The sequence below is a fragment of the Rattus norvegicus genome, chromosome X (assembly GCF_021556685.1).
Source record: "Rattus norvegicus strain SHRSP/BbbUtx chromosome X, alternate assembly SHRSP_T2T, whole genome shotgun sequence".
Taxonomy (NCBI): domain Eukaryota; kingdom Metazoa; phylum Chordata; class Mammalia; order Rodentia; family Muridae; genus Rattus; species Rattus norvegicus.
The window spans coordinates 25,360,819-25,375,004 of NC_141554.1; the positions used below are offsets into that span (position 1 = coordinate 25,360,819).

At 37.7% G+C, this 14,186-nt stretch overlaps 1 protein-coding gene across 6 annotated transcripts in view; it reads right to left on the reverse strand.

Annotated features, from left to right (window-relative positions):
- Rragb (Ras-related GTP binding B) overlaps positions 1–14,186 on the reverse strand; it is a 50,123-nt gene that overhangs the window by 26,149 nt on the left and 9,788 nt on the right. For all 6 annotated transcript variants that reach the window (XM_087598974.1, XM_087598973.1, XM_087598972.1 and 3 more), the window contains 5 exon segments: positions 13,463–13,529; positions 11,350–11,572; positions 6,415–6,510; positions 4,170–4,292; positions 1,552–1,643 (listed from right to left, as the gene is read on the reverse strand). In XM_087598974.1, coding sequence (XP_087455100.1) covers positions 1,552–1,643; positions 4,170–4,292; positions 6,415–6,510; positions 11,350–11,572; positions 13,463–13,529 — 601 coding nt within the window.

A 14,186-nucleotide genomic window follows, 5' to 3' on the forward strand; every position in this document is an offset into this window, starting at 1 on the left:
GGGTGTGGAAAGGGAACAAACAGAATAAAGTATGATAAAAGGAAAGTACAGAGCTACAGGTATGAGAATAAAGAAAACCAAGAATAAGTGTGGGGAAAGGCCATTATAAAAACGTATTCTTCTATGATACAATTTAAAAGGAAAGCATTAAACAACTAAAATACAAACATGTAAATGAATAATTACATGAAAATAATAAGTAAAATGAGACAACAGTTATTATAATGTTAGTATTTCTTCCTTTGGGGTGAGTACAGTTCCTACCCACTTTGGCTGTCTCTTTAGCTTATTCTACAGACAGACAGCTGTTAGTCTCTGCTATCTAAGCAAATTATAGGGGTATTTCTTCCCTGCTGTAAGTTATTTCTCTGTTGCACTTGCTTTCTGTAGGAGTTTCCCAGTATGAAACAATTCATCTATCAGCTACAGCCTTATCTTTGTATTATCCCTCTTTCCAGTTTCTGTGAGGAGCTTTGTGAGGCCGAGGCTCTGAGGGACTGTGAAAGGAGGGTCTATACTCGTATTTACTTCTGTCATGTACTTGTATTTACTGTTAAACCCAGATTGCTGATGTGTATTTGCTAATGACCCATACACCTTGCCCCCAAATCCTTGTGTCCATCTATAACAGCAAGCCAGGTTCAACATAATTCTTTTGTGTTGCTTGTGCAAGCAGTGCTGGCGGGGGAGTGCTTTCGATTCACTCTTCAGGTTAGTCCCTCTGGGGCTCCTGATCGTACTCCCTTGTTGCATTCCTGGTATCCCTGGGAGTCCCAATGCTCATGGTGTACCCAGTTCCTGGCTGTATCTCCAAAGCCTGTCTCCAGACCAGTGTTCCTATGACCTGCATGCTCAGGAGGGGACAGCTTCTCCCTAGTCTTATTAGTGCCCTTGACCCCAGTGGAGGCAGTGTGTGTATATATTCCCATCTAGTTGCTCTCTGTTTCTACTGAAGATAGCTTTTCCTATCTCAAGCCAGCTTATTTCTTTTCTATGTCTGCACCCCGACTCCCACCCCATGACAGCACTTTGAGCAGTTCTGCTTGGATGTTGCTGTGTCTTACATTCTTTCCTTCTTAGCAACAGTGTTTCCTTTTTAAAAATCCAGGCTTTTCTCCTTCACCAGGTCACAAGCTCCCCCTTCCTTTTCAAAGCCTTCTTTGATATTCTATTTCCCAAATGCTATCAAACATCATTAAGGGATAATTAATTGACTTGTGTATTTTTATATGTTTTCTGTATCAGTTTGGTTCACATAATCCATGGATTTGCCTTCTTTTTTTTAATTCCTGAATTTAGTAACTTAGTCTTTGGAGTTCCCATGAGGAACATACTATTCTTGTTCAATTACTTTCCATATTCAAAATATTCTCCTGTTATGTTTCTATTAACAGGACACTTCACTCGTAGGCTCCCTTAGACCTCAACTTTTCATGTGATTTAACAAACTACTGTAAACATAAATGTACAGTCAACTACAGTTTCCTTAAACCTCAAAAACTGATAAATATTATCCAGAAACTAACAGTTCACATTTATAAAGCCACTTACCTACAGCTCAGCTTGAACTGCTTAATAATGTTGCTGATTTTCTCAAATCGGTGGGCATCTCGCTGTTCTTTACACTGATAGTGAGAAATCACCTGTGAAAACAGATATCACGATTTGAATCTATACAAATACTCACATCACTGTTACTGATTAAAGCAGACATCTGGAGCCGAGCAGCGGTGGCGCACACCTTTGATCCCAGCACTTGGGAGACACAGGCAGGAGGAGCTCAGATTTAGAGGCCAACTTGGTCTACAGAGTGAGTTCCAGGACAGCCAGGGCTACATACTTGTCTCGAAAAACCAAAATAAATTAATTAATAAAAACAAATAGAGAAGTAAATACAACTGACACATGTGAGACCTTTGGTTATGCTGGTAAGCAATGCAAATTCAGTACAAACTCCATTTTAAATTTTCCCACGTTTGGAATATACTGTACGGTACTGTCTTGTGAATCTGAACAGCACCCTGAGTTCCACTTCACAAAGATAAATCCTGGATTGCAAAAATAAAGATCAGATCATTTTCAGAGGATTTGCATTGCTACCCTATGGTGCTTGGGTTAGACATATTTAAATTCATTTTCAGGTTGAGAGTTTACTAGAACATAACCTTATCCTAAATCAAGGAGCATTTGTTGTTTTTCTCAATTACCTTAATCATTAAATTTTACTATAAGACTATCTCATAAGACAGTCTTTAACTTAAAATAGAATAAAGTGGAAAGAAATAAAAATATTGAGCTGCTCTTGAGCAGTAATTAACATTTTAACGGAGTCTATAACATACTAGTTGTTAAAATCATATTTAAAACCTTTTACTACATGATCCCAAGTACTGACTACCATAAATGCATGTATTCAGGACAGACACCCGCACCAGCTAAAAATATTTTAATAACCCCTTCCAATTTTAATAAAACCACAAGCACTCTAAACGCTGAATAAAGTTGTTCATTTCTAGCAGAAGAAAATCCACCTCACTTGCCAGAAGAGAATTCACACAGAAATCCTGATATAATGTTAAATACTTGTAATAACAATTCTTATACCAATGATAGAGCAGATATATCTTGCTTGAATTTACCTTCCTTAGTACAATTATCAGTAACATATAAGCTTGTTTTTATTTAAAGAGAAACAAAGCTCTCTGTTAGGAATAGAGTCTGCATTGTCACTGTTTGACCATGTGTGGTAGGTAGGTATGGCAAGGGAATAGTTCTGAAAACAAACAGAACAGCTTAGTTACTTATTGGTATAAACATTAGCTAGAACAAATTAGGATGAGTAGTAATTTCAAGGAAGTAAGTTGTACCAGTGGTCTGACTAAGAGAAGTCCTCAGGACTCAGCCTGAGCTTCTAGCAGGAAGAGTGTGTTTTCATAAAGAAAGAGAGGGGAACTACACATATATATTCTCTATCTTCCATTGCTTATTACAGGCCAAGGTTTGTGCTTGCTGCTTACCATCACCCTGTCCCATTTTAAAGATTTATTTGTTTGTTTTATTTATACGAGCACACTGCTGCTCTCCTCGGACACACCAGAAGAGGGCATCGGATCCCATTACAGATGGTTGTGAGCCACCATGTGGTTGCTGGGATTTGAACTCAGGACCTCTGGAAGAAGAGTCAGTGCTCCTAACCACTGAGCCAACTCTCCAGCCCATTGTTGGTTTTTCAAGACAGTGTTTCTCTGTGTAGCTGTCCTGGAATGCACTCTATAGACCAGGCTGGCCTGAAACTCAGAAATCTGCTGCCTCTGCCTTACAAAGGCATGTGCCACCATTGCCCAAAGGCAATTAATATTATTTTTAAATGTAAACATTAGGTAGGAGAGATGGTTCAGTGATCAAGAGTGATTCCTGGTGTTCCAGGGGACACAGGTTTGATTCCCAGTACCCATGCCAGGCAGCTCATAACTGCCTATAAATCCAGCTCCAAGAAATCTGAATACTTTCTTCTGGCCTCCATGGGCAACCAACACACAAGTGGCAACCCCTAACAGACAGACAGACAGACAGACAGACAGACAGACAGACACATACATACATATAAAAGTGATTCTTTAAAATACATGTATGTATTATACAGGTTTTTGCATCACTCACAGCTGTACAGCATACTCTGATATTTCTGTCAAATTCAATTAATAAGAAAAGTAGGGCTGGAGAGATGGCTCAGTGGTTAAGAGCACTGATTGCTCTTCCAGAGGTCCTGAGTTCAACTCCCAGCAACCACATGGTGGCTCACAACCATCTGTAATGAGATCTGGTGCCCTCTTCTGGCCTGCAGTCACATGTGCAGGCAGAATGCTGTACATAAAATAAATAAATCTTTTTTAAAAAAGTAAAACTACCAATATTTTTCTTAAAAGAAAAATGCTGTGCATTTCTGAAGGTTCTAACAAGGCATACCTGCAAAAATCTAAATTTTACTAAGTACTAAAACGTGATTTACCAAAGGAATTTTTCCACACCACTGTGGATGGTATTGTTTTATAAATAGAAACATACATGCTATGTAAAAGGGAGGTAGTTCTTCCTAAAAGTAGTAACACGGTATTCTCTGACTACAAGAAGGAAGTTTGAGATATAGCTGGAGAGCGGAAAGTCCTTACCAGAAAGGTAGCTCTCTCAAACAGAAGTACTTCATCAGCCTCAATAATTTCAGCAAAATTGCGCAGGTTCATTTCCAGTTGCTGAACATTGGGAATCAGCTGATAAACAATGCTGGACCAAGCCTAACAGGAGACAAGTACAATTGACTATTACTAACAGATAGCCAGTTCCAGGCCTTTGAAATGAGTAAATACCCTACAAGATATAGAGAGCAGAAAACATTGATAATTGGGTGAAAAAAGTACAGATGTTAAATACAACAAAAGTGAAAGAAGAAAATTAATGTAATACTTGATTTACACCTCCGAGTTGAATTTCTAGAGTTCAAACACTTAGGAAATGCTGGGGAAATCTCTTTCCATGAGTAAACAGTAATTGAATGACATCCTTGGGGAAAAACTTGCAAAGTTTGATCTATTATGCTAAAACCCTTCTAATCCAGACATCCAACAAATATTGAAGTCCAACATTGTACACAGCTTTAAAAAGAAGTAATGCTATATTAAACATACATCTAAGAGTCCGTTTTCTGAAAATATCAGAGCCACGATGACAAGTAGCCCCTCCCTTCAAAGATATAACATGTCACTGTAGAAGAAATGACTGGAATTGTAATTTTCAAATGTTCGGTGACATCTGTAAAAATTACTGGTTCACTTGATTTTTTTAAAGGCCTATCATGTCTCTGGGTGAAGCTGACTTCATCCAAGAGTACAACTAATACAGTAATACATGCAGATGAAATTGGTTTCACTCTCCTAGTATTCTCTTAAGGTGCTTGTACTTCTCTGTCCTTTACGCTCACTCCTGATTTGTCTGGTTAGGTGTACTATGTTTTTCTGTCTCCTAGAAGACATGAGGAACCTTAATGTAACCATTTGTGTATGTGACAGCATCCAATAGACAATGAATACTTGTTGAATAAAGCATAGCAGACAAATTTAAGTCAGGTCTATGCAGCATTGATATAAGGGACAGTAGTAGTGCCATGTCTCCAATTAGTCTTATTACTTAGGCATAGTGTTCCAAGTTCACAGGTGGGTGTTAATGTCACTACTGAATTTCCCTTGGAGAAGGCACCAAAGCTAACCACAGCAGAGACATTGTCACTCACAGCAGTGTTGTGATTGGCCAATTATCTTTGGTCCTGTTACGTACTGCCATCCTTTACACCGCAGTGGTTCTACCAGTGTGTCATGTCCATCCTTATTCACATGCTCTATGGGAATAGGGCTCTGAGAGAAATTTGGCCCAAAGCAATCTCGAACAGTACTTCCTAAATAGGTATCTCAAAATAATGTTATTAGAGTGAGCCTGGGTAAACATAATACTGAGGGGGGAAATGAAGTTGTTAAAGAAATCAATTGCTATTTTTCAAAAGTCCAGTGGTTTTCTTCCTTGCAAGTGAGGGTTCTGTGCTTCTGGTTGTAGATGCTTGTCAGATGAGTTGATACTGAAGCTCTAGTTACCAGTACAGAGAAGGATCCTGTCCTACGTAGAGTCACTTGTCAGTGAATACCAGAAGCAGTCTGAAGGAACGGTCTGACCAACGGGAACACAAAAGTAGTTAATCTTTAAACCACTGGTAAGCAAGAGAAATGGAAGAAGCAGAAGCCTTCGTGTCACTAAGTAACTTCCACTTCATCCCCAGAACTACTGAGAGAATAACCTCTAAACTGCAAACAGTGTGGTGATCATTCCAGCAATGTTATCAGTGAGGGTTGGCTGCTAACCATATCATTTCCAATTTGACATGAAAGCTGAACTTACAGTATACAATGTACATATCACATCTCATTAGGAGTCACTTTTCCCATTTCTCCACTGAACATTTTTCTTCTAATTTAGACTGTCTGAATTTAGGCAGATTAGTTAATCCCATTAGCATGTAGAAGGATCTGCACGTTAGATGCAACTACAATAATCACTGAGATCACAGTGGGTCAAAATGCATGGTGGATGTTAAAGAACACTTTTTGCTATGACAAAGAAGAGAGAAGCAGATTAATCATATCCACATGGCAAGTTCAGTGTGGCTTGGTGACAATGTTTACCCGATATAAGATTAAAACCAAAATCTTTTGATGTTAAGCTTGATCTTCTTTGAACAAAATGTAACATTATTTTCTTTTTAGTATAACAAATCTAGATGCATATGAAGTTGTTTCAAATATTTTAGTTTTGTTAATATCTTTCTAACTTTTATTCATGCTCTTAAAGGAGAGACTTAGGAAACATACACACCTTATACAGAGTTTCATCCCAGATAGATGTTCGGAAACAAGAACATTCTAACGGACGCGATAAACGCCTTAAGTCTTCTTCTCGTTCTTTAAAAATCTGAATTAAAAAATCCAACAACCTGATGAGCATATAACAGCTCTACTCTTTCACTGAAAATTTTTGAGATTTAATTATTTTATCATATTTTGACCAGGACCTCTTACTTTGTCTTCATAGGAATCTTGAGTATTATTATTTCTCAAAGAAGAATTGTAAATGTATTAATGACTATTACATTTCTTCAGGCTTATCCAAATTTAGTGAAATATTCATAGAGATCACTATATTAAACAGTAAAATCTATCATACAGATCTTAAAAATACATATATAATCCAATTTACCGAATCTAGGTAATTTTAATATGGCAATACCAATATTAAAATTGTGCAACTTAAAATACATTTAGTTCTACAGTATCATAGACATATTCTTTTTAAACCATATATTATTCATACATATGTGAGCATATATATGTTTAGTGTATTAATTTACAACACATTTATAACCCACATGAGCAACTAAGCTCTAGCCAGCTAGTTGTTTCCATGTATACATCCCCACCTATACAGAGAAAATATCTATATCAAATATGGACTCAGACCTTCCCCTGAGTAGGTGGATTGCTAATTTTTAAAGTACATCTTAAATTAAAATGTAATTACATTACTTTCCCCTCCCCTTTCCTCACACAAGCCCCTCCCAAGTCCCCTTTCCAACTCCTTTCTTGTCTCCTTTCCTTTTAAAATTAATATTTTTCTTCAGTTATTATTGTTACACACACACACACACACACACACACACACACAAAACACAGCACAAATATATAAATGCAACCTGCTGTGTTCATTTTTGCTGTTTGTGTATATTTGGTTTAAGGGCTGACCACTTTTTACTAGGTAGTCAATTACTGTCTAATTGGACTTAAGGGCCCAAAGAGGGAAAGCATACCTGGTACTAGAAATCTAGTTAACTAGTAGTGAAGTCATGGATCTTAGAAGAGAGAGAATCTACTACTGCCACTTTGATAGACCAGCATTAATTCCCTGCTTTATTTTGAAGCTTATCCTTGTACCTACGATAGTAATTAGTACCCCTAATCATGAAGGCCCTCTTACAGCAAATGTAGACCATCACAAGCAACCACAAATGGACACAACATATTTTGAGGAGCCCAGTCCCAGTAGATCGTTCATCACTGTTCCTGGATCTATGGCTCAGGGAACATTGCAGAAGAGGCAGAAAGAATGTGAGAGCCAGAATACTGGAAAATCTGCCGTGAAACACTCTCCCCTAGACATGTCTAGACCGCCTCTTTATTTCATGTACAACACTGAACTTTTATAGCTCTCTACTAGTATGTTGGCCTACTCTCCAATTTTCATACTTGCTAGCCGCCATCTGACTCCATGTGTTCTCTTTCTCTCTTAAAAAAACCTAAAAATTAAAACATATTGCTATACCCATAATTTAAAGAAGCTTCTTGCAGTAGATGGTAACTCACAGAGACCCACAGCTGCTGGACATGGTGCCCAGAGTGAGAAACTTTGGTATACTCCTCCTCAAATGAGATGTCTTTAACCCACACTCCTATACCAAAGGCTCAGGCAATGTACTCAGAAGAGAAGAAAGATTCTAGGTAGAATCTTAGGATGAGTTTTCTGAATTGGTTTTGATATGACTGACATTAGTTCTCTAATCAGATAAGAATTAAAGATGCAGTTTCAAGAAGTAATGAGGACACTCGAGAGAGCCTGGGGGCTGATGTGGAATTCAGATCCTGAATCATACAATGTTCTGGCAACCACATATGTGGTTATTTTTGTCAAAATGAGTATAACAGATTTGCTAGCTGATCCTAATTTTGCTGTATGAAATGGACAATGATAAGGATGAGCTCAGATTTGAATATTCAGATCAATCATAATATAGATGACCTGAAGTCCCTAGATTTGCCCTGAAAGATACTTTACTTCCTCTAACCACAGGCCTGTGATTGCTGCAAAGTAAACCTGGACTCTCATCTCATGATCAGATAAATTACAGTGCAAATTAAATGCCTGTCTCCATGTGGTACCTGCTTGGAAAGCATGGCACTGGTTTTGGAGACTGGAACTGAGCTCATAGAGGAAACTTGAGGAAGTTGGGATGCCTAAATGCTCAACTCTGCCCATAGAAGCAGCCTCTACATTCTAATCTAAGCATAATCCAACCTCTCCTTAAAAAAAAACCTAAATGGCCTCCTTGGAGGTAGCTACAAAAGAGTTTTTATTCATTTCTACCATAGCCCTTTGCTTCTAGCACTATACAGATTCAAGAATCAGAAGATGTGTAAAGGTGAAATACACAGGCTCTACAAGAGCTATATGATTTTTCTAATATAGACCAAAATACAGGGATAACTGTGAAAATAGGTATGAATGCTGTAGAATATGGTAGAAGGAGCCTAACACTCACTCAGGCCAAATTTATTGATATGGATGCAATAAGCAGAGGATTTGTAGGTGAAGAGTTAAGAAGGCATTCTGTTTGTTTAGTTCTTGGCTGAGACATTAATCAAAGCATAATCTATACTAACTGCCGGAGCTATGGGGCTGGAGAGATGACTCAGCAGTTAAGAGTACTCGCTGCTCTTCCCAGAATTCCTGAGTTCAATTCCAGCAACTACATAATGGCTCACAAAGATCAATGAGATCTGGCGCCCTCTTCTGGCATGCAGGTGTACATACAGAGAGAGCGCTCGTACATAAAAAATGTCTTTTTAAATAATGTCAGAGCTGCATTGATCTACTACACAGGAAGGAATTTAAGTGCTTAGGGAGATGACAATGTTCAAGGCTTGTCATCTACAATCTATTCATCAATACTGGGAACACAAAGCCAATGAGAAACAAATTTGTAAAAGGAAACCTGCCCTAACATCCTTCCTCAGCACTCTGATCACTTTCTTCTGTAGGCCAAAACTTACAGTGGTAATTGCTACCACTTAGTTGGGAAGCCTAATAAAGGGAAAGTTAGTGCTAGAGTAACTGGCAATGTGGAGACATTTTATCATCAAATACAAGGAGGGTAAACTTATTTGATTGGACAAAAGAGCCAAAGTATCAACTCACAGAAACCTAGTTGATCTAGTGCCCTTATAAATGAACTAGATGGTATATTTACTACATTCTTATTTTATCTACATAAATGAAATAATTTATGTCAAATGATCAAAAGCCTAACATGAATCATACAATGTCATGGCTCCTCAACTGGCATCCATCCAGATTTGTGCCACTTTGTAAATCCAGAGAACCCCTGGAATGAAAGAGAAGGCTGGGTCAAGTATAGGAAGGATGCGGACACAATTCAAGTTGCCAACCAGTTTCTGTAGAAGACATGGCTATTGGAAAGTGGGGTATCACATACTGACAAAGTTTCTGAGTGCAGTTGCAGTGACAGGACCAAATGTACACCATACCAACTCATCTATTGATATAGGAATCAATGCTTCTTGTTGTTTATGAGGCTACTGATTTCTTTCTGTTAACTTTGTACCCCGCTACTTTGCTGAATGAATTTATAGCTGTAGGAGTTTTCTGTTGGAGTTTTTAGGGCCTTTATGTAAAGAAACACACCATTTGGAAATGAGGATACTTTTATTTTTTCCTCTCCTCTATGTATATTCTTCCTTTCAGGTCTCTAGCCCATCTTCTCTGCTCCCCAGATCTCAGCTTACTTCCAGAAGTGGCTTCCAGAATCAGTTGAGCTAATTCCTTAAAAGAAATGTGTCTTTGTCTTTCTATACACAAACACATCTGACTGGGTTTGTTTTTCTGGAAAACTCAAGCATACATATTAACATATAGTTGAGGATATTTGTATGAACATTTAAAATACAGTAAAAGAAATTAAAGGTGATTAAAACATTCAAAAGGAGCTCATTTCTGGGTTAGCAGCACACATGTAATTCTAGCTCCATGGGATCCGACACACTATGTGTTACGGAACATGTTTTCCTTACTAAAGTTATCACCAAAAATCCTTTAGTATGAGGCTTTCCTTAAGGCTCCAAACCAAGGGCTGGGCAGTGGTGACTCATGCCTCTAATCCCAGGACTTGGGAGGCAGAAGCAGGCAGATCTCTATGAGTTCGAGGCCAGCCTGTCTACAAAGAGAATTTCAGGACAGGTAGGACTAGCCAGACAAACCCTGTCTCTAAAATAAAACAAAACAAAAACCAAAACAAACAAAACTCCAAGCCAAGGTGAAACTAAATTCTATACAACCGGTATACTCTAATACTCCTTTCCTTGGTTCTCTATAACATAGAAAAGCCCCTTTTTATCTTAAATGTTAATATCTAATGCTCTTATTTTATACTGAACAAACTGAAGGTAGACTATATCTTATCAGACTCAGAATCTCATAGATAGATAAGAATTTGCCAGTTTTACTAAACCTCTTAAATACTGAAGCCCTGGAACATTTTGGGTTATAATGTTATGTGTTTTTGTTGAGGAAATGAAGGTTGACAATTGCTACTCTACTATCCTTAGTCATCTTTGAGCTACACTCCTGCATACTAAGTCATTTATGCCAGTACAATTGTGAGGGGTTGTGAATAGGGCTTGACACAATGTGGTACACACTTGAACTGGTGCATATCAGTTTCCTAAATTGATCCAGTGACAGCAGCAACCCCTCTTCATCTTACTCCTGGTGGGCCTTTCAGCAATGGTAATACAACAGGGACAGCTAACTATTTTTTAAAATGATAAAGGTTACTTAGTGAAAGTACATGGTCAAAGGCTTACCTCGGTCTGAAATACAGAATGGTATAAATTGACCTTACTTTATAAAGGAAGTCTACAAAGCAGGATAATCATTTGGTACATCACTTTTTCAGTTTCTTACCAAGTCTCGCTGATCCTCCTGGACCAAATCCATTTTGTGTACCAAGCAAAAGATTTTGGCTTCTGGGGAATTCTGCAGAATAGCCTCAAGGCATGACTGATAGTAGTGCATGTCTTTCTCGAGTTCACGGCTCTCCACGTCAAAGACATAAATCAGAACCTCCACATTTCGGAAGATGTTGTCACGCTGGCTAGTGAAGTAATTTTCCATGAAGGTGTCTTGTCTGTTAAGAAAAAAGTCTAGATAGTAAACAAATCTTCTGTTCAGTCACTCCTGCTTGAATTCTTGTTGCTTGATCAAGTGAAAGATGATCTTAAACTTTCATTCAAAGAGCAACTAACAGCCTATTATGGTAAGCTTTATCTTACTCTACTTCAGAGTCATAACTTGCAATCCTGTAAAATCCTCTGCCATTCTTCTTATGTTTTGCTGTTCTTGTTATTGCTGTTGTTCTGAGACTCCATAGCCCTGGCTAGCCTAAAACCCACAAAGATCCACCCACCTCTGCATACTTACCAAGCCTGGCCTCTCCTTGGTTATAAACACAGTTACCTTCTGTTCATTCTTCGAGTGGTTAGCAGTTTAACTCATGAGTGTTTTACATGTATTGATCACTGATGCTATTTATTGACCTTTTCATCTATAACTCCAGCTTGTTTCTTTATATTTCAATCCAATCCACAATCCTCATAGAAATTGTCCCTGCCTTGGGCCAGCTCCCTCATTGTAAGCTATCAACATATCCCTCTCATTTAGAACACTTACCACAGGCGTGATGCTATACTTGATTAGTGTTCCATTCTTTGTACAGTCAGACAAGAATCACCCCTGATATTATCTCCCACTGTCTTGCAGCTTTTAAAAGAAGCATGGCACATGCTTAATGAACATTTGCCAAATAACACTAGTAAAATAGTCTACACTTATGAAAATGATTCCAATGATGGCTTTTTAGCAGAATGTTACCCTTTGCTCCTAGGTTGGCTGGCACTTCCCAAAACGATTTCAAACAGCTGGATAGCAATAGATTAGTAGTGTCATTTAGTGGTGTATATGGGGGTGGTGTTTACAAATTTCTAATCCAACACCTTACTAGTTAGAGCTGTGTGACCTCAGAAGAATTATATTTTCCCTGAATTACAGATACTTGATCTACAAAATGGAATTTCATATTTTAGTACCTAAAAACAAGGAACTTGTGTAACTGTTGACAAAGAATAGAGAATTGGAAGCAATTACAATGAGGGATGATTTTTATCCCCAAATGTTAAGACTATTTAGTTATTTATTTATTCTTCCAAAACTACTCACTGAGCATCTTTTGTATGTTTGGAGCTGGGATATACCCACCAGACAACAACATCTATTTTGTAAGACACTATAGTGTATATTTTTATATATTTTAACTTAATCATCATAACCAACCTATGGGTATTATTTTGCTCTATTGTATAGGCAAAACCACAGCACAGAGGGTTTGACTAATATACCCCAGACAAAGAACTTATGCTCATAATCACTCTGCACTGTTGCTTCGACACAGAGGCACAGTAAGTGCAAATTTATGCTTAGATTTTTATGATTGCCCTAGTCATAAACCAACAATAGGTAAATACATGCTCAGAATCCAATCTACAGTGACAAGACTACCTAGAAGTAATTACTAAAATGACTAAGAACAGTCTGGTATAGTACATAATAGCCAAGAACGTAATACTCATGTCAGTTAACCTAAAAAAGAAAGCTAATTTATGCTAGTGCAAAAGAGGCATGATCTATCCCGTAGTATACATGTTGAGCTTATATGTACTAAATTCCTCTTCAGTTAATGTGTCTTTTCTTTCTGACTCTCCTGACACATTCAATTTACTTTGAGTCCTCTGTAGTATACATATGGAGCTTATACTGGAGCTACTGAAATATGTTTTGTGTAGAAGGCATTTTCCAAGTTGTACAAACACAGATCTTTATTCATCAGCTGACAATTCTGAAGTGTTTTAGCCAGTGCACCTATGCAAATGATAGTTTTCTGGGTGTATTTGTCAGGCTGATTATACTAGATGACATCATTATTGCCTTCGGTTTCACAAATAAGTAGGCACATAGTACTTACCCACCACAATCCCACAGGTTCAAAACCAGGTTTCCCAGAAATCGAACATGAGAATGTTCTACATCAACTGGAAGATAAATGTTACACGTCTAGTATTTGTAGTAAAGAACATGACATTTAAGATAAGCAAAACACTAACCCATGGTGTTTAGAAGGACCAAAGTGGAGTGAAATGCTCAAAGCCATAACAAGAAGGTGATTTTTAGCTTAGTCATGTGGTTTAGTGGCAAGGTGGGCACCTATACTACCCTATGCTAAGGAATTGGCTCTTGTGTAAGTAATTTTTAAATTTCAGTAGTTTAGTACCCAAAGCAGAAACAATCTCCAATTATAATATTAATGTTAAAATTTAACACGCAAGACAGTGACATACACCATTTAACAGATATTCCCAAACCCACATTCTTTCACCAACTTCCGAACAAAACTTAAAGACAGAAAGCAAACACAAAACAAACATAAAACATAATAGAATTAACTCCTGTACTAACTTCCTTTTCAGTTAATGCATCTACTGATTTTCTTTCTGATTCTCCTGACACATTCAATTTACTTTGAGTCCTTTGTAGTATCTCTTAATTCCAGTCTTTATTTTATAATCCATCACTCAACATCAAGGAAGGCCCTTATCTCCTCATGCCTATACTTTAAGAAAGTCTTACTGACTTTACATCAACCATTAGGCTACTACAAGGTTCATCTTCTTAACACTACTTTGAACATA